At 42.0% G+C, this 24,321-nt stretch overlaps 1 protein-coding gene across 9 annotated transcripts in view; it reads right to left on the bottom strand.

Annotated features, from left to right (window-relative positions):
• Window positions 1–19,290: 19,290 nt before the first annotated feature.
• SLC20A2 (solute carrier family 20 member 2) overlaps window positions 19,291–24,321 on the bottom strand; it is a 57,766-nt gene continuing 52,735 nt past the window's right edge. For 5 of the 9 annotated variants that reach the window (XM_027677019.1, XM_027677017.1, XM_027677020.1 and 2 more), the window contains one exon: window positions 19,291–20,990. In XM_027677019.1, the coding sequence (XP_027532820.1) occupies window positions 20,826–20,990 (165 nt within the window). In that variant the 3' untranslated portion in view covers window positions 19,291–20,825. Of the gene's footprint in view, window positions 20,991–22,501; window positions 22,891–24,321 lie in introns of those variants that run through there. The other 4 variants (XM_027677025.1, XR_003533226.1, XM_027677023.1 and 1 more) reach the window with 4 other exon arrangements.

Raw genomic sequence — 24,321 nt, 5'->3', positions numbered from 1 at the left:
ATACTTAAATGTATCTGTGTTGTTCAGGATGCACAGTGAGTTAAGCAGTTTAGGGTTTTTTTAAAGTAGCAAAGTTGAATTTTGGTCCTTCAGACTCTCATTGGTGGATGTGCACAAAAGAAGTAAGGCTTATTCCTGAATAAATTTAAGCCTTAAAGTTTTATTTCAGTTGAAGTATCTTTGTCAGGCCTTTTATAGAGTGCATGCAAATTCAAAAACAATCTCTCTTTGATTCTTTCCATCCTGGGCTTTACTCTGGGTTTTGGGAACTTTATTTCTTAGCCTCTCCCCTCTGCCAGAACTGACAGCTTCATCCCATTTATACGTTCCTCCTTTCACTCTGTAGTGTTGCCTTCTCTAGGGGTGTTCACTTTGAACAGTCTCTCTCTGTGCCAAAGGTTCAGGCTTTTTCATCATTCAGTCTTCTTAAAAGCTACCTAGACAGAAAATCTATTTTCAGATGGGTATTTTGTTTGTTTTACTGTGTACCTGCTTAACAACAGAAGGGAGGAAATTAGAGAGAGGATTTTTAAAAAATATTTGTAAGCTGGTTAGTCACTTCATTTTTTGTGGTGCTTATCTGCTGATTTAGATGACGGTTACCAAACTACGATGTGCTGTCGCCAAAGGTCCAAGAGAGTGTTGCAAATGTGTAGGGTAAGGAGCTATTGATAGGTTGGCATCAGGATTTTGAAAATTGATGGGACAAGCAGTGTGTGGCTCAGTGTTGTTTCAAGCTTAAACAGGCAGGTAGACTTCTAACTTCCCTTAACTCCTGCCAGCGCCTCAGTTATTTCTGAGGATGTCTCCAAATGCATATAAAATCATCAGTATTCCTTCTACACGCTGAAGAAAACTGAGCTTTCATCAGCTCTGTTTTACACAGAGGAGCTGAAGAGGATGCGAATGGGAAAGGGGAATTGGACTTAGCATTTTTTTAGCTTGCATGCAAGCTTGTGGTCTTTTCACATTATAGTCTTGTACTATCCAGATAATGTTTGTGTCTTGTATGCAGTTGTCACAAGTCTTTTATGCCCCCCAGCCTATATGTGTTTTCTCCAATTAATACAGAAATGAAGCAGCTGTGATAATACATGCTTTTTCCCAAACAATTTACTGAAAACTACACGTCCCTTCTCAGGCGGCAGGAGGGATGTGACTAGATAAAGCCCTTCTGATGATAGGAGCTGTTCTTGGTGCAGCCTCAGGGGCACCATCTCCCTCCCAGGGTACAGCAGGCTACCAGAGTGCTAGGGAAACATCTTGCCCAGTCCCAGGCACCTGTTGAAATATCTGGAGTCCAAGTGGCATGGAAGGAGAAGGACTGTTATATACCACAGTCCAAGGGATCTGATCAGACAGTGTTTCAGACAAAGCTGTTACAGTGTACCATATCTAGATTTTATATTCATTAAATGAAATTTAATTAAACCCCATTGTTTCTTGGCTTATCCTGGTGCATCACCTCGTTCAGAATGAATGTTGCTTGCGGCAAATGGTTCTGCTTCTGGAACCCATCTGTGTCTGTAGGCATATTTTATATGTACCATTTAGCATTAATTGCATTTTAAAGCATTACAAGGGAAAAGGGCTCATCTTCCAGTCGGCATTTGGATGAGGGTTTAATTAATATATGTGAGAAGGGAGCCAAATTAGTCACTGGCACACTGATGAGGGCTTCCTTTTAGAGGAAAAAGCTGCTAACTGATGTGTGGGTAACGAATGTACAAGAGACATGGGTTTGCATACTGTCCAGAATGGGTGGTGGAAAGTGACCATTTTTCTGCCCTAGTTCACAAATTAATTATCTGTTTTTTAATGTAGCTATCTTCCTTAAGCTAGCTGGAACATACTTTCTGGGTACAAGAAATTGGTAGGAAGGAAATGAATTATTAATTAAGGAAAACCGTTTGTCAACCAAAATCCTGGTCTGTAACATTCTTGACTTGAATGAAATTTGACTTCTTAAGTGTTTGGGGTTATTAATTCTTTATCTTGAATATTTTACCTGGTCATTGTTTTAAATCATTCTTTCATTCATGTTCTTTCTAAAAGTTGTTAGTATCAGTCCAAAATTCTCGAAAGCCACTTCACTGTCAATAGCTGTTACCAGTAGAGCTGTAGGTAGCCCTATATGGAATGGCAGGTCATATGGAATGGCATATGGAATGGCCTATGGAATGGCATATGGAATGGCAGGTCATATGGAATGGCAGGTCAATGGTAGCCCATATGGAATTGCAGGTCACAGGGAGAGACTGATGTGTCTTTAGTGCTACCTGGCTGGTGTCACAAAGCCTTAAAGCAGGTTTTCAGCATTTTCTTTGCTGTCACTTTCTGTATGTATTTGTTAGGTGCTGAACAAGAGCTCACATTAGCCAAGTACCTGATTTCCTTGAGCATTTCAGCCCTCTGAGTTTGGGACTTTATGCTGCTGAACAGATTCACTCTGCCCATCTATGCACAGCTGGGCACTCACATAACTGTCCTTCACTTCCTGCTAAGAGTGGAAATACCGTCTGGCACACGGGGTCATGTCCTCATCCTAATAAGATTAGGAAAAGTGTGATCATACAATTTTCTGGACAGAACAAACATTTCTGTGCCTCTCTGTGAAGCTTCCTGTTGCAGAGAGGGAAAAATAATTAAGTTTTGAGTCTACTGCCCATTTTTGATGCTTAGTAGATAAGAGAATCAAAGGCATGCAACTATTTGAATATTATTTTTTTTCCATTTTGATATCCAGTTTCTTCATTCCATCTGTGATTAGAGAGATAAAAGAGTATTTGTTTGAGCTCTGTTATCAGTAGAGTTAACTTGGCTTAGTCTTATCCCAAGGTCTTCAGCAGGTACATAAGAATTGCTGTATTTTTTATCTTCAGTCTCTGTTTTTTCTTGTTCTGATGCATCAGCTTAGATTTTTTTTGGTTTTGTTTTTAAGAAAGCAAGACTTGTTTTGGGGAGAGTCTGTTCCTTGCCATGGATATACCTCAGTGGTGATGAGACTTGGACAATTTAGTGTTATGACCCTGCATTTGGCAGGAGTTTTGTCATTATTGAGACCTGCCTGTCTTGTCACCTGGGCTTCACCAGCTGTAGGGTGTGAGGGGTTCTGTGCTAAGAAACAGGGTTTAAACTATAGTTAAGGCTTGAGATTATTAGTTACTTGTGCAGCGAGAGCTTTGCTGCAGTTTCCCAGGAGACAGTTGTGTTGTAATGACAGTGTTTTGCAAGGAACTCGAGAAACTGAGCTAAAGAAAAAAAAATTCAGTGCATCTTTATGTCCTCCACGTAAATTTTGAAACTGGTAGCACAGATCCTTTTTGATGTTACCCTTCTCCCATCGTTTCTGAAAGCTTCCTGATTGCCACCCTTATTTTTTTGCTTCAAATTACTGTGTAATACAGAAAGTATAGGGAGAAAAAAGTGTAGCTATTCCCAAATAGAATGCACTTGCTTCCAGTGTAGTGGTAGTGCGCTGATTTTTCCTCCCTAAGTGCTTCAGAGTTCTCCTGGGGAAACTCAGAAACTTTAACTCAGAATCAGCTCTGCTTCTGTATCATTGTATGTGTTGTCTCCTTTTGCTTGTTTTGAGGAGTAGCATTTTAAAGCAGGTTTCTGACTGAGCTTATTTGAGACTGCTGATGAACACTCCCTTTGAATCTTCTTGGTGATTTTGCAGAGAAGGGGTTTGGGGAGAATTCCTAAAGAAAAATAAGAAGACAAGACCAGTTAGAGCAGGATCAAGAGCAGTGTTGGGGGTGGGATATGGGCCTTCCATTATGACTTGAATTTGACCCTGGGGACTTTATCTGAAAGCCACAAAATCGCTGTGAAGATTCAAAGGGAGTTTTCAGCCTGCAATAACCTTCCCTGTAACACAAAGTCATGAAGAAGTGTGTCAGAAATAAGATGCTTAATTATCATGGGAATTGGTAAGATACAAAGGGTTTTTTTGGAGTTTCCCATAAAACACTGAAGTAGTGAAATCTTACATTCTCTTCACTTTCAGCACTGTTAATGATTTATTTGCTACATGCCTGGTGGGTTGTTGGGGTTTTTTTTTCCACACTTGTAGTCAATGAACATTAGAGTTAAATTTCTATCTCCTGAGTAGCGTTGAGCTCTAATATTTTCCATCTTGACATTTTTATATTATGTTTTTATTCAATCCATTGTCATTCAATCCAGTGTCATTCCTAACCAGCTGAAAGCTCGTTAAATGCTGCTGTTGACACGGGACAGAGGGCAGTCATCCTGCTCAGAAAAATGTCCTTGTGTTGCCCTGTGTCAGCCTGGAGTCCAAGTTGTGTTTCCAGCAAGGCTTATGCCATGGTGGATTTGAAGCAAATCTGTATCCTGGCTTTTTGGCACCCCAGGAAGAAAGCCACCAGGACAGTCTCATGACAGCGCTGCTCTGAAGGCTAATGTGCTTTGTGACAGAAGTCACCTGCATCTCCAGTGACCTTAAACAGGGCAGGCACATGCTACCTCTCCTCTATCTCTGCTGGTGCGTGGGCAAGGCTAATTCTGGCTCTTTATGAGATTGTAAAGCCTTTGCCTAGATTTCTGGCTGACAGTTTGTTTAGGTGGAACGCTTTGCCAAGTGTGTAGTTGCATGGACTAAAATAGAACAGGCTCTTAACTTTAAAAACCAACTAAGCATAGATTTCTGATTTTTTCCTTTGGGCTTTTTATAAGGAATACATAGAATAGTTTATTTCTCAAATAGAAGTGGCATTTGAACTACTCTTTTGTAAAATGAAAACACAGTGAGTCTTTAAATAACACTTCTCATTTCACCTCCCAGGGCATCCTAGGGTTTCCATATGTCCTAGCAGTTGCCTGAAGAGCTGTGCCACAGCCTGTTTCCTTGTGGTGCTGTGTTTCAGCAGCTACCACGTGATGCCAGCTGAATGCATGTGGGCATTTTCTGTGTGTTCCTGAATCAACATTGTTTTGTTGCTGAGCTCAAAAGTGCTTTATCTTGAGGAGGAGAAATGGAGCTTACTGTATCAAAAATGTACACAGGCACAAGGGTCCATGCCATTATCACTGTAAAAAAACCACTGAAGCACTCCATGGAAAAAATTCACGGTGCCGTACATTGGGATGATTATCTTTATTCATCTCTTCCTGCTTCAATGGCTTTATTAACAGCAGAAATTTGCAAAGCCATTCTAGCATTGCAGTTCACAGACACACAATATGTGTTACCTTCCCTTCTGGACACAGTAGAAAAATTATTAAATGTTGGATTCATTTATTTTGGGAGTGTCTTCTTCATATTTTGCTACTAATAACATACACACGAATGGAAACTACTGTATTATTTAGGAGGTTGGTGCTACCCAGTTTGAAATGTCTTAACAAAGACTTTTTTAAAAGATACTGCACACATCTTATGTAGGATCTTATTTCTTGAAATATGGGTCTTTCATCTCAAGCATCTGCAAAGGGGCCTTCTCCTTCCTTGAGCTGTGCCTGGCATTTCCCTGACTCCCATTCCAGTCCCCACCCCCCCCATAACTATGGGGTTGTGCACTTCTCTCTTTATCAGTCATATAATATACTGTTCTTGAAAAGCATCTCACAGACACAAAACTAGAACTCACACAAAGATGGGAAAGAATTATCAAATTAGTTTAAGGATCACAGAGAGGAGCGTTCAGCAATGAACGGCATTAACATCAGAGAACCAATAGGTACAACTTATATGAGCACGTTAATTGCCAGTTCAGTATTAGCTGTAGACAACTTCAAATAGGACCAGACTGACTACTGAGTTTTGAGTGGCCTGAAGAGCTACTGGTTTTGTAACTAAATTGACCTTTTATTCAGTTTGTGTTTGCTCAGAGATCTCCAGCTCTTCTCGGCAACATACAGCTTGGACATGTGCAAGCCAAACTGCAAATCTGTCCTGGTACAGAGAGAATCTTTTGTAGCAGTCTGTGCCCTCTCTGCATCAGTTCAATCATTGTTTTCTCTAAAAATTAACTACTTAAGAGCTTTTTTTGAATACTTTTGGACTCTTAATATGCTAAAGCATGTTTCTGCTTTAGCATGATATTTCTGTTCTTCAGTGGGGCTTCCTGCTTGTTTATGATTAAGTGCAAAGCAGGAACCATGCTCTGCAGTAGCATTAGCTTGTGTAGAGGGGAAAAAAAGGAATATAAATTATTTATGTGCCTCCTGGCTCACTCTTGAGCTGATCTTCAGCAAGCTCGGCTTTTTTTGAGCCTTTGATACTTTCATGGGTGAGCCTTCTCCTTTAAGAAATTAAATAAAAATAGCTTTAAGCCTTTTCCTGTATTTGGCTTTTCCGGGAAGTTTTGCTTGCGTTTCCCATTTTGCCTTTTGAACAGTGAAATTGTTGAACAGAGCACCTGAAGCCCAGATTCCATAGAGTTAGCAGGAAACTGCTGTGCTTTTCTAATATTGCTTACTTGACACTTCCCACGTGAGCATACTAGGTATTATTTCCTTAACAAAAAACTTATGCACAGAATTAGATAAAATAAGATGTGAATTTATTTCTTAGAGCCATGTACTTTTGATAACTCATTTCATAGCCAGGATATGTAGGATAAATGTAACAAACCTAGCTGACCTGTAAATCAGTATTTATAGAATACAGGAAGAAAAGCATGATAAAACTCCAGCTGAGACAAGGGAAATGAAGAAAAGCTGTCAGACTGGAAGAAGTTTTACAGGAGAATTCTTCACAGTGGGGTCTGTACACCTACTTTGTTTTTATTTGGAGTAGTGATGGTAGCACAAGAATTAGACATGTAATAAACTTACAGAAACAATAGGAAGGATTATGCAAAATGCCTCAGCATTAAGGCCTGGAGTTACGAAAACAGGGGGAAACTAAATTTCATAGTATGATGTGCAAGATCATCATAGAGATCTGAATTCATAAAAAGGTACTCTAAGAGCTCATCTTTTGAAACTGACAAAGGAGGATAGCTGGAATTTTAGCTGCACGCTGGAAAACAGGAGCCAAGAGTAAGATGTGGCTGTCAAAAAAATAATCCTAGGATGTTTTGGACAATATATTTTCACTAGACATGTAATAAGTCATAGCATTGCACTAAGTTTTTTTAATCTTTCAAACATTTTCATTAAAATCTTATGGAAGCTGGCTTGTTTGTAAATGGACAATGAAGTCATGGGACAAAGCATAGGAAAAGTAAGTGAAAGGCTGTTGGCTGCAGAGTATTTAGGTAACAACTGTTAGTAACTTTAGTCCAAATATTAGGCAAAATTTCAAACCCTCATTTGAGAAAGATTCTGAAGGAGTAACATCAGTGACAACAAGAACTGGCAACAGCTTTTAGGATAAAGCTTGGTTATTTCCAAAAGAGATGCCGTGGGATTATTGCCTGCAAGAGGGAAAGACCAGAGTCTGGCTCTGAAGCTGATTTTTTTCCAGTTCTCTGGTACAGCTACAACTAAAAGCTGAGCTGAGTTTGCTTGTGCTCTTCTAGAGACATGAATGCAAGGGGCCCACTTTTAAGTAGTCTGCAGAGATTGCCTTTTTGCTCATTTCCCCTGTTTTGGTTGTCAACATGTTGCAGTACTGTGTATCACTCACAGAGATTATCAAACCACATCTTTGCTCCAACTTCGGCTGGTTTAACTGAAAGATTCTTTTCTGAGATAACACAGTTTATATTTGCTTAATACTGTTCTCGGTTTCCAAATATCTGATTTATCCAGCTTGGAGGCAGGAGTGATATTCCTGTGGAATAACCAAGCTGATATGGTCTGTCAGCCCCATTGCAGTGGAAGAAAGAAAGGCGTTAAGTGATTAGGCTCTAAAATTATTGCCGAATTCTGCTCTCTTGCATTTGATTTGCTCAATAAACTGTACATTGTAGCAACATGCCCCCAGCATCCTGGGCTGGACATTCAATTACTTGTGACCATAAAAGCTGATAATCTCTGGCCAGTGATGTGAGCAACACTTCCCTTTCCAGTGTTAACAGAAATTGCTCAAGAGTTACAGAACCTTCCTCCCCTTCCACGTACAGTTCAGCAGCACACAGATGCCTTTCACAAGAGTCATGGCATGAGGGAAACCTTTTCAGTTCTGGCTAACAATTCAGAGCTAACCCAAGCCACCAGGAAAACCACAACTGCCATCACCTTAGGGATTACTGTAGGGTTTCTGCATTTGGACTAAATTACTCAAACCCAGTCAGGAAGGCAGTAATCCACAGCCATCACAGGTGGCATTATTTGATGTGTGTCATCATCCAGTGAGCCAAAAAATAGAGGCTTAGGGAAACACGGAACCTGAATTCAGCTTTAAAGGAGGGGTAGCCCAAAGATTACAACTTTGGTTAAATTTTTCATATAACTTGGATTAATTCTTCCTTGCCTCTGTTGAAGACTTTATCTCCTCTTTTGTGAAGGTGAAAGGAAGGAGGGCATAAATAAAACAGGCCATTTAAGGGAACATCAAAGCTAAGTGGGATGACATTGCCTCTTCAGGGTGCAGAGTTCCCTGGAAAACACAGTTCCCTGGAAAATGCAGCAATGCAGACCTGTGCTTCAAGCCTGCTGGTAGGTGTGGTTAAAATGTGTATGCATACTCTCTTTAAAAACATATACGTACCATCTTTGTGGCTGAAGAGAACACACTGAAAAGATGTCATTTAAGAAATTTACATCAAAATATCAAACTTATCCGATAAGTTATCAGATGTCAGCATAGGATCAGTGGTCTCCCATTTGGCAGAGTTCATTACCACAAAGGCAGCATATGGTATTATTTAGTTTCCATTAGTACCTGCAAACCTCTATGCATCTGATGCTGCAAAATCCTGTTGTAAGAAGTCATATCTGTTTCTAAAGGCTTACACCTAAGGAAATGAAAAACAGAAGAGGGTTGAAAACAGTAATTTTCTTGGGGAGATAGAGAGTGATTGTATTTGGTGGCTGAGATTTGCCTGAGATCAGGGGAGTCTACCGGAGAGCTGGGAACTGAACATGGCCCTGTGGAGGGAGGCCCAGTCTCACTCTTCCCCATGTTAGTTTCTCACCTCTCACTTTTGCCGGTGGTCCTTGCTTCAGGCACTCATTTTGGAATCTAAAAGTATTGGTAACTGTCTGAACTCAGCTCAGTAACAGATTATTTGTCTTAGTTCCAGCAAGAAAAGCAAATTTTTCTACTGGTGTGGATTTTCCCTGACAATCCCATTAGAAACACCTGCTTGGGCTGCTGAACCTGCTGGGCACACAAAGCCTGAACTCTGCCTGCCTGAGCAGCTGTTGGCAGGATGCCGGGAGATCTGCAGAAAGGTGGTCACCAGCATCCAACAGCACTTACATCCCATGCAGTCCTCTGTTTCAGGTTGCCCAGTGGGAGTACCTAGAAATTATATTCAAGTGTTTTAGTGCACTAATGGAAAAGTCATTATCTTTCACGTGGGAGCCTCATTCAAATACACAGTTCTTGCTCAAAAAAACAAGCTTGAATTTTGAGATCTGCTATTAGGTAAAGCTATACACTGTCAAAGCACCAGCCAGTGGGATGTGACTGAAATAAATGAAGAAATGCTGCTGGGGAATGTAGCATGAAGTAAAAAGAAGTCTGCCAAAACCAACTGAAGAAACAGGTAATCTCTACTGTCTGATTAAATACAGCAGAAGTTCATTTGTCACACTTCTGTGCTTTGTTAAAAAGTCATCACAACTGTGGCTGCAGCACTGTGCACTGTGCCGTGTAACCTTTACAGGGAAGTCCAGATGCTGTGATAGAAATAGCATAGAGATCTTTCCAGAAGCTTGAGGGCTTCACCTAATTTGACCATTTCTTCCTATCGAGGTAAAACTAATTGACACCATATTTGTGAATCACATCTGCCATCACTGCTGCCTCCCAGCGAATGCTGCAGAAGAAACAACTGAATAATGAGTATGACTGGGAGGATTTCTTTTTGCCTTAAAAGTGAATCAGGCAGGACAAAAATTAAACACACCCTCAAATTTGCATTTCTATGGCTGTTTTGAAATGAGACACATGTTGCCAAGCTATTTCTAACAGAATACTTATTTCCTAGTGTTTGCTATTTACTAACTGGAGAGCGTGTTAAGACAAGTAATTTCCTGTTCCATTGAAAAAAATCTTTACCTCATTTAAAGTTGTTCATAAAAATCCCAGGCATAAAAAACATATTTGTCCTAGCTCAAATTTCTTAAGGGCTGGTTTGGGGTTTTTTTTCCCCTGAAATACACTTTTCTGGCAGAGCTGCGTTGCCCAGTGACCTGTCTGTGTGGTACCTCAGTGCTGCAGGGAGGGAGACAACACACTGCTTAAAGCCAAAGACTCCCAGTGGTGGGCAAGTGCCCTGACATGTCAGTGACCCATGAGTCAGGCATCAGCATTTAACCACCAGCCTCTGTGATTCCAATCCAACCTGCAGCAGAGAGGCCAAAAGAAAGAGGGAAGCTCCCCACTGAATGCATGGGGATAGCTCCACCTAACATGTGCACCCACTTTCAAAACTTTTCACTATTTATACATTTTAGCAAACAAAGAAATAAATGTTCATTGGCTATAAATTACATAATTATCTTCATTAATTAGTATTTTCTTTTCTATTGGTTATTGATTTCTTGCTTCTTATGCTAATTAGCCCACATTTTCAGTTATTTTTGTTATCTTTTTCCCAGATAGGTAAGGTTTCAGTACAATTGTAGAATTGTCTTTGTTAGTTTCTTCTTTATGTTGGGGTTCTGCAAAATGCCCTTGTGGTCCATAAATGCTGCATTCCCTGTGTCCGGTTTCAGCAAGATGTCTCTCTCAAAGCCTTTGTTAACCTCCTTCTGTGTTTAAGATCATTGAAGTATATCAAGGCTGATATAATAAGTTTTAGCAAAACTTATTAGTTTCAGTAATTTTTCCAAACAGTGTTCCCACAATAGCAGTTTATGACAAACCTTGCTTAATGCTGGCATATGACAGAGTGGAAAATTACACTGCTTATGATTAATTAAAACAATTAATTAGAAAGGTTAATTAAAACTTTTAATTAGAAGAGTTATTAGGAAAGTTATGTCATTTATTAAGCACTATATGGTACAAAACTAAGCATTTACAAATGCAGGGATCAAACTGTATTGTGCTAAGGTTGAAAGAATTTTCCAACATCTTCCCCCACTGCTGCATAAACTCCTTTTTAAAGAAATATAATTTGTTCAGTAACATCAGGAAGTGCTTTTTGCCTCCCTGAACCCTCCCCAGGAAAAGCCAGGGGGCTTCTGGGCTGAGCCCAAACACATGGAGCTGGGACTCTGCTGCCAGCCCATGAACAGCAGCGTGGTCCCGGTTCCAGGCCCCAAAGCACTGGGTTCTGTCTATGTTTCTGAGCTCAACAACCCAAGACTTGATCTCCTGTGTTCCAAGCCCTAGATTTGACCATGTGAGCATTGTTTCAAGCCCCAAAAATGCCCCCAAATTCTACATCCTCAAACCACAGGATTTAGCCTCAGTTTCTTGGCCTCTGAGTTGGCCAAATGAGCCTAGTTCCAAGCCCCCAAAAAACACATATCTTGGTGTCTGTTTCCAAGCCCAACAATGCAGCACTTGCTCTCCAATTTGCAAACCCTAAAACTGCCCAAATGAGCCTGTTTCCAAGCCCCAACGATGCAGGACTTCAGCGTTGGTTTTCAAGCAGTAAAACACAGGACTTCATCTCAGTTTCCAAAACCTTAAACTGCCCAGATGAGCCTAGTTTCAAATTCCCAAAACACAGGACTTCATTTTGTTTCTCAACACCCCCCACCCCAAATGCTTCCAAGCCCTAAACCTGTTCAGTTTGGAAGCTGGAGAAGCCTTACAAGCTGCAATAAAAAGCCTGAAAGGCAGATGAAAGGAAATGGTAAATTCAATTAAAACCTCATCTAAGCCAAATTCATCATTTTTAACACAGTGAAGAGAGGTGGGCAGTGTCCATCCTGCTGCTGCTCTGCCACTGGGATTTCTGTTTTCTGCCTCCAACGCTGCCTTCAGCTTTGATGACCCAGCTCCATTAGCAGTAAACGTCAGACTGATTCATGCAGTCCATCTGTACAGGCCCAAGCATCACATTATCCACACTAGGGGGAATGGAAAAGCCCATTTAAGGTTTGCTTTTTAAAGAGGAGAGGACAAAGTCACCACTTTAAAGCACAGCCTCTGCTTTTCACGTGTTACTTTTTTCCAAGCCTCCAAATCATGCCTTCACGTACCAGCAGGTTTCGTTTTCAACATTGGAAGTGAGGAGAGAGTAACAGCAATTTTAATAACAAACACTTTCAGATGTGCATTTATTTTTAGTGAACAGAGTGCTCCTTCCCTCCCTCCTTTCCTTGCTTTCCCGTGTAATTGGTACACATCTCCTACTAAATCACCTTTCATTATTTGCCATTGTCTTCCAATGAACTTTTCCCTGCCATTTGCACTTCCTTAGCAATTTAGAAAGTCTGCTGGCATGCACTATGTTTTACTTTGTTTTATGATACTAATACCAAAATGCCCTTGTTTTTTCCCCCCAGTTTTCCTGGACTACATATTATACACCATACAAATATGGTCACTCACAATGTTTGCAAAGTCTCATTTTTCCTCTAGCCATATAACTATTGGAAGCACCGCTCCTCTATTTGACAGAGTGTATTGCCATGTCCTCCCCCTCTCTGCTTTTGTCTCTCATTCCACGTAAATACTGATGACAGAGAATAAAACGTGGCTGTTTCAGCATCCCAGTATTACAGATACTCCCCAGGGAGTAAATGAGGGACCCCTTTATGCTCCTGTGACTTTTTTGCAAGGAGAGGTGGGCTGTTGGTAAGAACACAAATACAGACATATCCCAATCTCAGCTGACCATGGAGAGCTGTACTGAGTGCAAGTCTTTGCAGTTAGTGAAAAAGAGAAAAGCTGGATGTTTCATAGAGCTTTTGACAGCACGAACAAGCTGCTTTGGGGAGGAGTTTAGGAAATAAACAATTGTGGTCCTGATTCAAACAGCTCTGTGTTGCTCACCATGGATGCCTTAGCAGCTCTTGAAGCCCTTGTACACACTCAAGTTACCTGAATGTAGCAGTTAAGCATTTCCTCATAGTAACATAGGGATTGATGCATTCAGGTTTGAGATACTGAGGGAGGTTGGTGATGGAAACGGTGTAGGTCCCTCAGAAATCCCTGACAAGGATTGGTTCCGTCAGGTGGGATATACACCATGCTCTGTGGTAATCTGATCCTTTGGCAGACTCTGAAAAGGTTAAACTTTTATATAAGTCTGTTCTAAGAGCCTCAAAGCCTGCTGAATTCATAGACATTTGCCCCTGTATCTACATGCCCAGTAACCCCAGCTGTAGAACTCTTTCCCATCTAGTGTTATGGTGGCATATCAGTAGCTGTCCCTTGTTATTGACAGATATAAAGGTGGCATTTTAGGAGACACTCAGTCTCCTCTAATAGGCTTAAGCTAGAGCATCAGTTTTTTGTCAAGTTCTTTCATTCTGTACCACCTGATGGCACACTTGCATTAGCACAGTACGGGCTGAAGGCAGGACAAATCAACAAGCACATCATGTCCAAGGTTGTTCCAGTTAGTTTCTTCTGCATCATAAATGTACCTGCTTAATTGACTAAAGGGATCTAACATGGAATATTGAGTAGGAATAAGCAGGGCATACAAAATAATTACACCAAGAAAGCCCTGTATTTTGCCATTTTTACACAAATAGTACCTGGATAATTAATTACTTTTTCATTTTTTCAGTAAGTTTGATAAGAAACTTGCCATTGCCTTACTGAGACTTTCGTCCAAGGATGACAAATTTTCCTTGCCCAGTATTTTCTCTCTCAGAAGGTTTGTAGCAGATTTGTCTATAGCATGTGTTACTAAACTGTAAATGGAAACTAATTTATGTCCTCTAAGTAATATAATTATCATCCAACTTCATATCAAAGCCCATTCTCCAGTGGGCTACAAGAGTGTGAAGTGTTATCATAGAATAGTTTGGGTTGGAAGGGACCTTAAAGATCATCTAAGTTATCACATTTGCTGTTTATCTCTAGATGGTTATAAATATGCTGCAGATGGTTACAGACCACAGATGGAAACAACTTGCTGGTCTGCTAGATTTTATGCCTTCATGAGGAATGTATTAAAACATTTATTAGCTCTTTATATGCAGAATCTTAATGGAAAATGTAAACAGACAAGATCTGAACTTGAATATTTCAGAGTGGGAGCCTCTCCAAATGTTGTGGGTAGGTAGCAACTGAGAGGTTTTGAAGCATCGCTCCATTACCCACTGAATTGCTTTGTAAGCGATAATTGTAGCTTCAGCAAAAATAACTGCTAAACAATGTTAGCAGTAAAGCCCTACATCCCTTTTCTCAATTTAATTAAGTGGAAATTTAGTCCTTGAGTACTACTTCTGAAACTGGCTGACCAGAGTAAGAGTCACCACCTTGGTGGGTTGGAGGACAGTGAGGGCAGGAGGAAGACTGCTCGCTTGGCTCTGTGACCACTGTCTCTATGTTTCCATCTGAAAAGTCAGAGGCGACCTCTGCCCTAGAGCTAATGTTGGCATGAGAATAAAAGCAACAGATTGGAAATTGAATCTACTCTAACAGAGGCCATCTAAGCTGGTGAATTTTGAGGAAGGCCATTAGCATCTCTGTAGCCATCGTTTTTCTTCTAGTTTTGCATCAGCAGCTTGTGCTTCTGCCATTGTTTGTCTGTCTCAGCTGCAACCTCTTGATCTCTGAAGGCTATTTTGGTATTGCTAGTATGTCCTTTCCACCTCATTTATTTCTACCCTGTTTATCTTGGTAATGTGCTTTTTATCAACACCATCTGCAAACTTCTCAGATTTGTTAACAGGTCTTACAAATTAGAATTGTTTGTCTCTATACGTTCCTGTCTGAAGGGGAACTGGAGTAATTTTTTGTAACAAAGGAAATATCTTTACACTTATTTGATGTAAACTACCCAAAATGAAAGAATGAAGCAAAAAAGTACAAAGTGTTTGTCATAAATACTCCATGAATTCAGATTTTCTTCAAATGATATCTAAGAGCATTTACTTCAGCCTTTATAAAGGAAGGGGAACTCTGCCTTAATGAACATTATTTGTGATAAAGATGGGATAGGAAGGACAGGTTTTTATGGAAGAAAACAGCCTGCAAGTTGATAAAGCCTATTAACCTCTTTCTGCAGTGCTTAGAAACAATAACCCAAGTAAGTAGAAAGGTTTTTAGCCAACCTTACTTAATATAGCTCTTGAACTGCTGTCTCAAAGATTCTGGGCACAGATTTCTGTATCCAAATTGTTCACAGTGCTTAGAAAAAAAAGTATCTAAAACTTTGGAAAGCAGGCAAACAGAGTACATGGCTGTGACCTAAGAAATTTGGAGTCATTCACCTTTGTCTACCACCCAAAGCTTGTTCACAGAATTGAATTTGTGCCTTTCTCCCCATAAAGTGACCAAGCTCTTCATGGTCCTTGGGTCTAACCCCAAGCCCCTTTCTCCCTTTCATAATTTCTTGTGCCAGTTCTCCATTGCTTTTGGTGTATTTTGAGCAGCACTTGATCCCAGTACTCTGACAGGCACTTTATCAGTGTAACAAAGCATCTCTGGTCTTGTGGGAAACAGAAGTAGTCGTCTGTCAGGAAGCAGCCAGGACTTACTACAGGTTGTCATGCAAAGCCAGAGGCTGAGAAGAGAGAACTTGTCAGCTTTACTTTGATAAGCCCATGAGTGTGAAAGACATGTCACATGCAATTTCCATTACAGAGATCACCAGGATTCCACGAGAAGCAAGACCAGAAAACTTGGGCTGTTCCAGGTATGCTTGCTTTCCGTAGGAACCAAAGGGATTCTCAAAATTGTCTTATCAAATCAAGAGAAGAACATCCATTACAAAGTACATCCAGATAGCAAGGTAACATTTGCAGATTAATCTTCTTAGTTAGTGGAGTCAGCTTTCAGAGACAGAGAACCTCAGATTACAATGAGAGATTAGAAACAAGGATCATATTCTTTAGTAGCAACTCAAATTCTGCAAGCTGCGTGAGCCACTCGCAAGAAAGGAACTGGCACGCGCTGCGCCATCCTGTGGGTCCAGGGGCTGACTGTAGCTTTGCAATGAAGAGGACTGGCCATCAGCTGGACACCTATCACTCCGCTTCCTCTTTCTGAAGCACAGCAATGAATAATTATATACAGTAAATACGTGCACTGCAGCACTGTTGCCAAGCAGGAGCACATGTCACATCCTTGAATTTAGGGTTTATCGGAAGAGAAGCCAGCTTTCTGAATTTGGATATTTGGTGTCAGCTGGGACAGATGCGAGGAGCCATGCAACTCGGGCATTGTTTGTGCTTGGTTTCCAGGCACCAACTTTGGTTTAAAGCTGATTATATTTAAGGAAGGAAATAAGCTTTTGTTGTTTGCATTCATTCTCTCAAAAGCTTCTGCACCTTAAAGCTGGTAAAAGCACAGCATATTTGTACAAGTTAAAAATACTGTTTCACTTAGGAAAAATAATGCCCTTTTGAAAACTGCAATTAGTTGAACAAGTGATGCAATATGCACATAAAATCTATCAGACCAATGCTACCTCTGGACAGAGTGTGTGCTCATCAATACAGTGCTAAAATAGCATCACTCCAGAAGTTCAGCAGCCTAGTTTTAAGAACTCAAGTCAGATAATAGTTTCTTCTGCAAGACAAGTAGAAGCAAAGTCTGCTTGTGTCAATCAGTATGAAAATATAATTTAATTCCATGCAACAGTAAGAAATTTTTCTCCTAGAATCTAAGAAATCAGAATTCTAGATAGAGCACAGTTTATGTTTTTGTTATGTATAGTTCTTTTCTGTTCTGCTTTACTGCTTAGAAAATGAAGGCTTACAAACATTCACAACGGTAATAAAATCTTACTCCAGTTCAGACTTCTTTTTGGCAACCAGGAGGTGGAATCAATGCTCCATCAGATCCATCAGGCCATATCATAAGTGTAACTAAAGCAAGGTCCACAAAAGGAAGAACACAAAACCAGAGGTCATTACAACTTTAAAAAAAAAAAAAAAAAAAAAAAAAAAACAAAACACCAAAAAAACCCAAAACAAAAACAAACCCATTTTTCTCATCAGTTACCTTCTCTAGAGAAGCGACAGCACAAGACAGTCTTCTTCCCTCCAAAAATACATATCTGTCCAAGTCCTTTCCAGCATCATCTTGCAGTCCAGGGTCACCTCGGTCCCCAAGTTTGGGCTAGGAGCTCTCACAAAACAACCCAGGTTTCTCTACCACAAACAAACAAAGGGCCTTATGCCTTTGGGTTGCCCTGCCCCACACATTTCCCAGCTGCATTTTCTGGGCTCTCACACCACTCACAGCCCTGCAAGGAACATTCAGTGACCAACACCAGAAGAAGCCTCAGTACCTGTGGCACAGGTAGACCTCCTGCCCCAAAGGGTGCTCAGCCAGTCTGACCAGTCACTAGCACACAGGACACTTACCTTGGAAGTGGGACACCAGCAGCAGGGTGCTGGAAGAACAGCACTGCCCTGTTGGGGAGGACAAGCCAGGATGCACGGCTTACCATGCCACAGCAACTTCACCAGCATGGGGCACAGTACCAAGCAGCATAAGCAGAGTAGAGCTGGTGGCAATAACAAGTCCCAGAATCAGCCCAGCAACCATCAGACATGCAAAGACAAAGCAAGTCCCAAGGCAAGCTAAGAAATCTGGCAGTGGGGTGAAGGCTGGAGGCACCAGGAGAGGTTGATGAGGGTAATTAGAGTCTATTAGCACCTTCACACACTGCCAACTGGCTCTCCTCAGGCTGATTTGAGTCAAGGATTTTACCATTTGTCCATGAGCCACTTTGTAGACATTTTGTTTTCTGAAATTCAGGCCCACATTTCCGCAGCCAGAAGTGTTTTTACTTGTAATAAATATTTTCATCAGGCTTCTGTCTTTCTTGCCTTCTGACCTGTTTCTTGTGCTTACCTTTGCTGTAGCCCCAGCATTCTGTGCACACTTCTCCCCAGCATGCAGTAAGGTCTGCCTGATGACAACCATGAAATCCTGTGTTCTGCCCAGGAGGGCTGCAGCCCTGATGACCGTGAATCCTGGTGGGAAGACCTCTGCCAGGGGACGGGGCAGCCCTGCGAGGTGCACAGCATCCCATGTCCCTGTCAGGATCCATCAGCATCTACTTGGCTAAACAAAGCTCAGCTCTTGGGCCCCACTGAGCCCCCACACTGCTGAAAAAATACAAACCCTTCACCATTTCTTGAGCTGAAAATAGACCTGTACCTATTTTGATTGCTGCCTGAGCCAAGGGCATTTTAACTGTGCCTCCCCTGCAGTGATTCTGCTGCCATGGGGTGGCAAAGGACACCTCTGTGCTGTGGAGAGTCACTTCGGGCTTTCCATCATCTCCCTCCAGATTAAAGGTTAGTGTATCTGGGGCAGGCAGGGATATTTTGGAGATGCCTCCTTGCCAGCCGTTTCCCTCATAACACTTTTATTTTTAAATGTGTGTGTTGACAGACACCCAGCTGCATGTGCTGGGGGATTATCACATACCCCCAGAGCTGGCACAGCCCTCCACATGCTGCCCATGTCTGGCAGGGCTGCAGCTGGGTCCCTGCCGCTGCAGGAAGAGAAGTGTGGTTTGTCTCTGTAGATAAAACAAGGTGGCAAGCTGCTGGGCCACTGGGCAGGTAAGTGTTTATGCAAGTGCTGAGATATGGTGAGTCCTTCCACCCTTATCCACAGATCCCAAATTGTCTCGTGCACTTACTGGCTACTCTGGTCACTCAGCCGCTGCCCACCAGTCCCACTCGTTTGCCAGCACTATTTATATCCCAGCTCTAGGGTTTCAGAGGGGTTGGAAACCGAGCACCACAGTGCCACAGCAACAGGGATGCTTACAGAGGCCCAGAAAGGAGGGTTGGAGTTAGAGAGGCAGTTGGAGGCAGCAAGTGCCCAGGGAATACATCCAAAGCAGCCCCCAAGCTCCCAGACCTTGACGGGGAGACACCTGTGAGCCAAGCCTGGACAGAGCAAGGGCTGGGCAGTAGGGCTGCCCAGACAGCAGGAAGAAAAGGGAGGTTTTGTCAGTGCCACACAAAGCGTGGTTTAATCCCCACTGACCACAGCAGACAAAGAACAGAAGTCAGCAGATGCCAAGGAGTAGGTTTTAACTGCCTGGGGAGCCTTCCCATTACGGCTGAGTAACGCTTGAAAAACGCAAGAGGCAATTATAGGGGCTGTTTATCTTTTTATTATAAATTTAGTATGAATGACCAATGGAAAAGTCACAATGGAGTACCAAGAACATTTTATCAAAATTTTAGCAGCATTTAAACAGTAATAGATTCCCAGCCTCCTCCGGGCACCCTTTGCCCTTTGCCTCACACCCACAAAACAGTAACCTTCACTCAAATGTGCTTTCCAAAGGCACGCAGGGGATGCAGCTAGACATTTTCCCCTGAGCAGCCGTGAAAAAAAATCTCATCCCAAATGCTGGTTACATACAACCTCCATCCACGCAGGGCCAGGCTCCCATCTCCTCCTTGTTGTTGGCAGCACAGCAAGAGGTTGGCTGGCTATGGCATTGGATGGGACATGCCACAGGGGAAGCAGCATCTGCTCACATCCTCCCCATTGTTTCTCACGCTATCTCCTGCATGGATCAGCACTCCCATGGGCGCCCATTACCTTCAACCACAAAACCAGGGCTAGGCCCGTTTCCTAACAGCTGCTGTCCTTCGCTTCTGTACGCGGGGGTGCCGTGCACACAACGGTCCCACTCCTGTACCTGAGAGTGTGTGCTTGTGGCTGGATAGACGGGAAAAGGGGAGACTGACGGTCTGTTCTCCCGCAGGAATTGATAGGAGGGCAACTGGGAGCTGTGACTTGAAGGGGAAAGGTAGAAAGTGAGCAGTGAGATACTGAAGTATCAACCCACAAAATGAAGTCAGTCTACTATCAGCTAATGTGGAGAACCATGTTCTGCCTACTAAGTCACAAGAGCTAACTTTTTTGTGTGCGCTTCTTTTTTTTTTAAAGTTACATTAAGACATGAACAGTACTATCCCAGCCTCACTGGCTGGAGCTTGGTGAAAATGCTGAATTAGAGGTTGGGAAACACAACACACGCTCACACGTGTAGACAACAACATAATATTGGCAAGCTATTTCCCTGCTTCTTTGGTACTTCCTAAACTTTCTTATCCAAAATATATAAGGGAAATGCACCATTTTAAAGTTACTGTTGTAAGTATTTACACAGCCATAACCATCACGCTATGATACACAAAGATCAATATGATATGAACAAAGTTATTTTATGAAAAGCACTTCTGCACATTTTATTTTGTTCCAGTATCTTAATAGCTTTAAAAAATTCATGTGTTATGCAGTCCTGTACCTCGCTTCTTATATCAAATGGACAAGAAACATTTCCTAATCCATACTCTTCTTCAAAAGATTAAAAAATAGCCACCAAAATGATAAACTATGTACAAATTTTACTAAATATTAAATTCTAGGTAATTATTTTCACCCCACTGATAATATAACTTAGGTATTGTTACCTACTATATGCATATATATTTCTGTAATATATAAGAAATGGCACCACATCACCATGTCACCAATATGACACACTGTTATGTACAGTAGATAAGAAGTTAGATATGGAAGATGGATCCTCTCCGACTGCTTCTTTCACGGGAACGCTTCTCTCCTCCATAGTAGCTTGGCCATTTCCCCTTTTCCCAGCAGAGGAAGCTCTTCAGATGTAAGGCAAGATCCCATACCTCAGCAGCGCCATAACCCCAGCACTGAACAAGCCAGCCACTGGCACAGTCACAAACCACGCCAGGAAAATGTTGCGGAAAAGGCGCCAGTCAACAGCTTTCTTGGAGCGGATCCAGCCAACGGCCACCACGGAGCCAACCTTGGGAGTGTGGGGAGGAGAGAGGGAGACAAGATGTGAGGGGTAGGTCTGAGCGCCTGTAATGTGCCCACGGCCACACCAATGCCAGTCAGCTGATACCAAGCAATGCTCTGAGATAAAGGAGCCCCTGAGGATGACAATGGCTCTGTTTGGGTGTGGTGACAGGAGGGTGACACTTCCAGGGTGCTTTAACCTTTATTTTTCAACGATCTGTTTTTCATGAGTCTTGGGGTTGGCCAAAGGCAAATAAATAATTTGTAGGTTTTTCTCTGTCCTGCTACCTCCTGCATCAGCCATCACTGGAACTGAGGCAGCCCTCCACCTTACTCAGTCCACAGGGTGCAGGGCAAGTGTCCACTGAGTCTGGCCAGACTGCAGTGTAAATTATGAAAATGCCAGGAAAGTTGGTTTTAGGGCTCTGCTAGAGAGCGTCACATGGGGCAGGTCAGGAGAACTAGTATGGTTCCTGTCCTGCTTGCCTGCCCTCTTGCTGGTTTGGGATGTCCTGCCTGTTCACCCAGCAGCTGCAGAACCTCTGCAGCTTACAGCCCAGCGTACAGAGGTGACTCAAAACAGCATATCTGTATTTTAATACTGTGGGCTATAAACAGGACAGCAATGGCAAGGTAAGCAGCTGAGCCCACCCTGTGACAGTGAAGGTGACTTGGCAGGGGGCCAATAGACAGTGCAAGGTTAGATGCAGTACATCAAACTCATCAGTCCAAGCCCTCTGAGGAAAACCAGCCCTTTTGGACCAGCTAGCCAAGCAAAGCATCCAGAGCTAAAATCCTCCATGCAGACAAAGACATCAGCCTGATGCTTTGGGGCACACAAACTGCATGGACACCAAGACGATGGTGGGGAAGTGGACGAACCACCAAAATATCCTTCAAAGGCACAGCTACCAGGGCAGTGGGGTAGGTCAGTGGTTTTGTAGACAAAACACATTGCAGCATGGCAAAGCTGTAACCTTTTCTTCCTTTGACTGTGTTTTCAGTTCATAAGCTCAGGTATAAACCCAGCATATTAGTTCTTAAGAAAAAAACTGGGCCAGAAAAAACATTTTCAGTGAAAAATTATACAAAAACTTCAGAAACTCTCTATTTTCTTTCTGCCCTGGAAGTCGCTTTCCATGCTGTTAGCAAAAACATGTGCAAGTCTATTCAAAGTGCATGGTAAAGCAGCAAGAAATGTGGAAGGAATATCCTGTTTTGAAGGTAAGGGAACTCCAAGACACAGCTGAGCATGTGCTCCCTGAAGTGCCATCCCTGCCTACCTGCTTATTTTCTTAATGGGAGTATCAGTTCCTGCCTATAGATCAAAAGATGGGCTGCTCCCCATGTACAGAGCCAGGAAAATGATAAATGCTAGGAGGACAAGGAATCAGGGAAAGACGGGATGGAGATATCAAATCCACATTTTTTGTTAACACCTACTTAGCTTCTAACTATTGCTAAATGTTTCTTTTTGGAGAACAGTTATTTGTGGAAGACTCTGTAGCTCTAGGGTGCCTGTGATGGAACAAGGGAAAACTAAATGTGATATTCTATAACCAATAAGGCCTCTGTCTAAAGCTTGATCCAATAAGGAAATCGTTTGGATAATATTTCATCTGAATACTGCTTGAGTGGATAATATGCTATTCTGTATTTAGGACATGCCCAGTGAAGAGGAACCCCACACTTCTGCCTTTATCAAAGCACTAATTCAAGGAAACAGCGTTTGGTTTTCCAGCAGCTCAGCTGTGAGGCTCAGCTTTCCATTTTTCATGTCCTTAGCATCCATCTGTCATGCTTCCAACAAGAAGCATTGCTTATTGAGTAAGCCTGCAGTCTACGTACGCTAGTCTCCGAGTCCTTCCTGAAATTTAAAAGGTATCAGCAATGATGGCATTGGCAATCTGTTACAAACATTGTTAAAGTTTAGTTTATTAATAGTGATTTTGATGGACTAGAGGTTAGGAGAGTAACTAAAACTTGGGTGTAGGCACACTACACCGCCTGCAGAATTTCAGATGATATCTACTTTGAGATTGGTTTGAAACCAGTGCAGTTTGCCTTCAGTATGCTCTGCTTAAAGCATTACAGAAATGCTCTTGGCTCTTGTTCCTGTGCAATGGTGTATCATAAGAACACACAGAACATGATAATTCAATCATAGCAGCACAGAGAATATTTTTCAAAACCCCAAAATCATAATGGCAAAATGGAGCTGACAGTATGACCTCAGCAAAGTCGCTTTTGCAGAGGAAAAGCATTTAACTCCTGCACTGTAATTTTATCTGTACATGAACACAATCTGTTACAGCTGAAAAATGTCTATTTATTTCTACATCTCAAATCTTAGAATAAATAACAGGTGCTATGTGTAACATTCAATATGATCATTTGCCCACCTGGGCAATAGAAAGGCAAGGTATGCATTCACACCATACCAGCTTTTCGGTGCTAAATCCTAAGGGAGGTTGAACTGGTGCAGGCAGAGCAATGTGGCTACCACGTTCAGATTCACAAATCCCTTTGGAGGCTCAAAAGATTAGGTCTTTCCTTCAGGCTTCCTTGACTTGGAGGCTTTCAGAGGGATTTTCTTCTCCCCTTTGACTCATGGCAAATGTGAAGGTGCAATTCAGGCTCTCAGCAGGCACCGAGCGCGAAAAAGCTGCTTGGCTGTAGATTTAGGACAGGCACATCGAGCAGTGACCACCTCATGTAGACAAAAGCCTCTGATTTAGGACCAAAGGCAGCTCCTGATCTGAGAGAGACTGACGAATCTTTCTCAGAAGCTAACGCTTCTCTTCCTGCTACCAACCTCCAGTTTGCCACCACATCTGCTCCAAGACCTGAAAACTGCTGCTCAGAGCTTTCCTTCATACTTGGTCTCCATTTTTCATTACAGACTATTGTTTCACCTCAAAAAGGTCACACTCCACCTCTGTTGTTTCATGCTGCTCCTTCTTTGCCATCAGTTTATCTAGTTACTGCATGTTCAATTGACTGATACCCCTTGGTAGGGCTCCCACTTCAGCAAATTCTATTTTGCAGTGGAGCAAAAACAAATATCGGGTAAAGGAATAATTTCCACTCCCTGATGCTTGAGCCTCAATATCAGGCTAACCTCGAATATCTTTTCTTTTTGATTTCTAGGGCAAAATAATTTTTCTGCTGATTTTTAAGACAGCATTTTTGACTCAGTGGCTGACAGCACTTTCAGAGAGGAATTCTTACATGGAGCAAATGATATATAACAGTCCTTTTATTCCTTCCCTAGGCCTTCAAAGAAAACAAGGAATTAATCTGTTACAAGTGTTTGCTTTATCTTGCGTTGATCACTT

This window comes from Neopelma chrysocephalum, unplaced genomic scaffold (assembly GCF_003984885.1).
Source record: "Neopelma chrysocephalum unplaced genomic scaffold, ASM398488v2 Primary Assembly neopelma1_42b, whole genome shotgun sequence".
In the NCBI taxonomy this organism is placed as follows: domain Eukaryota; kingdom Metazoa; phylum Chordata; class Aves; order Passeriformes; family Pipridae; genus Neopelma; species Neopelma chrysocephalum.
The sequence above is the reverse complement of the archived record's forward strand: the minus strand, read 5'-3'. Positions and strand labels throughout refer to the sequence as shown.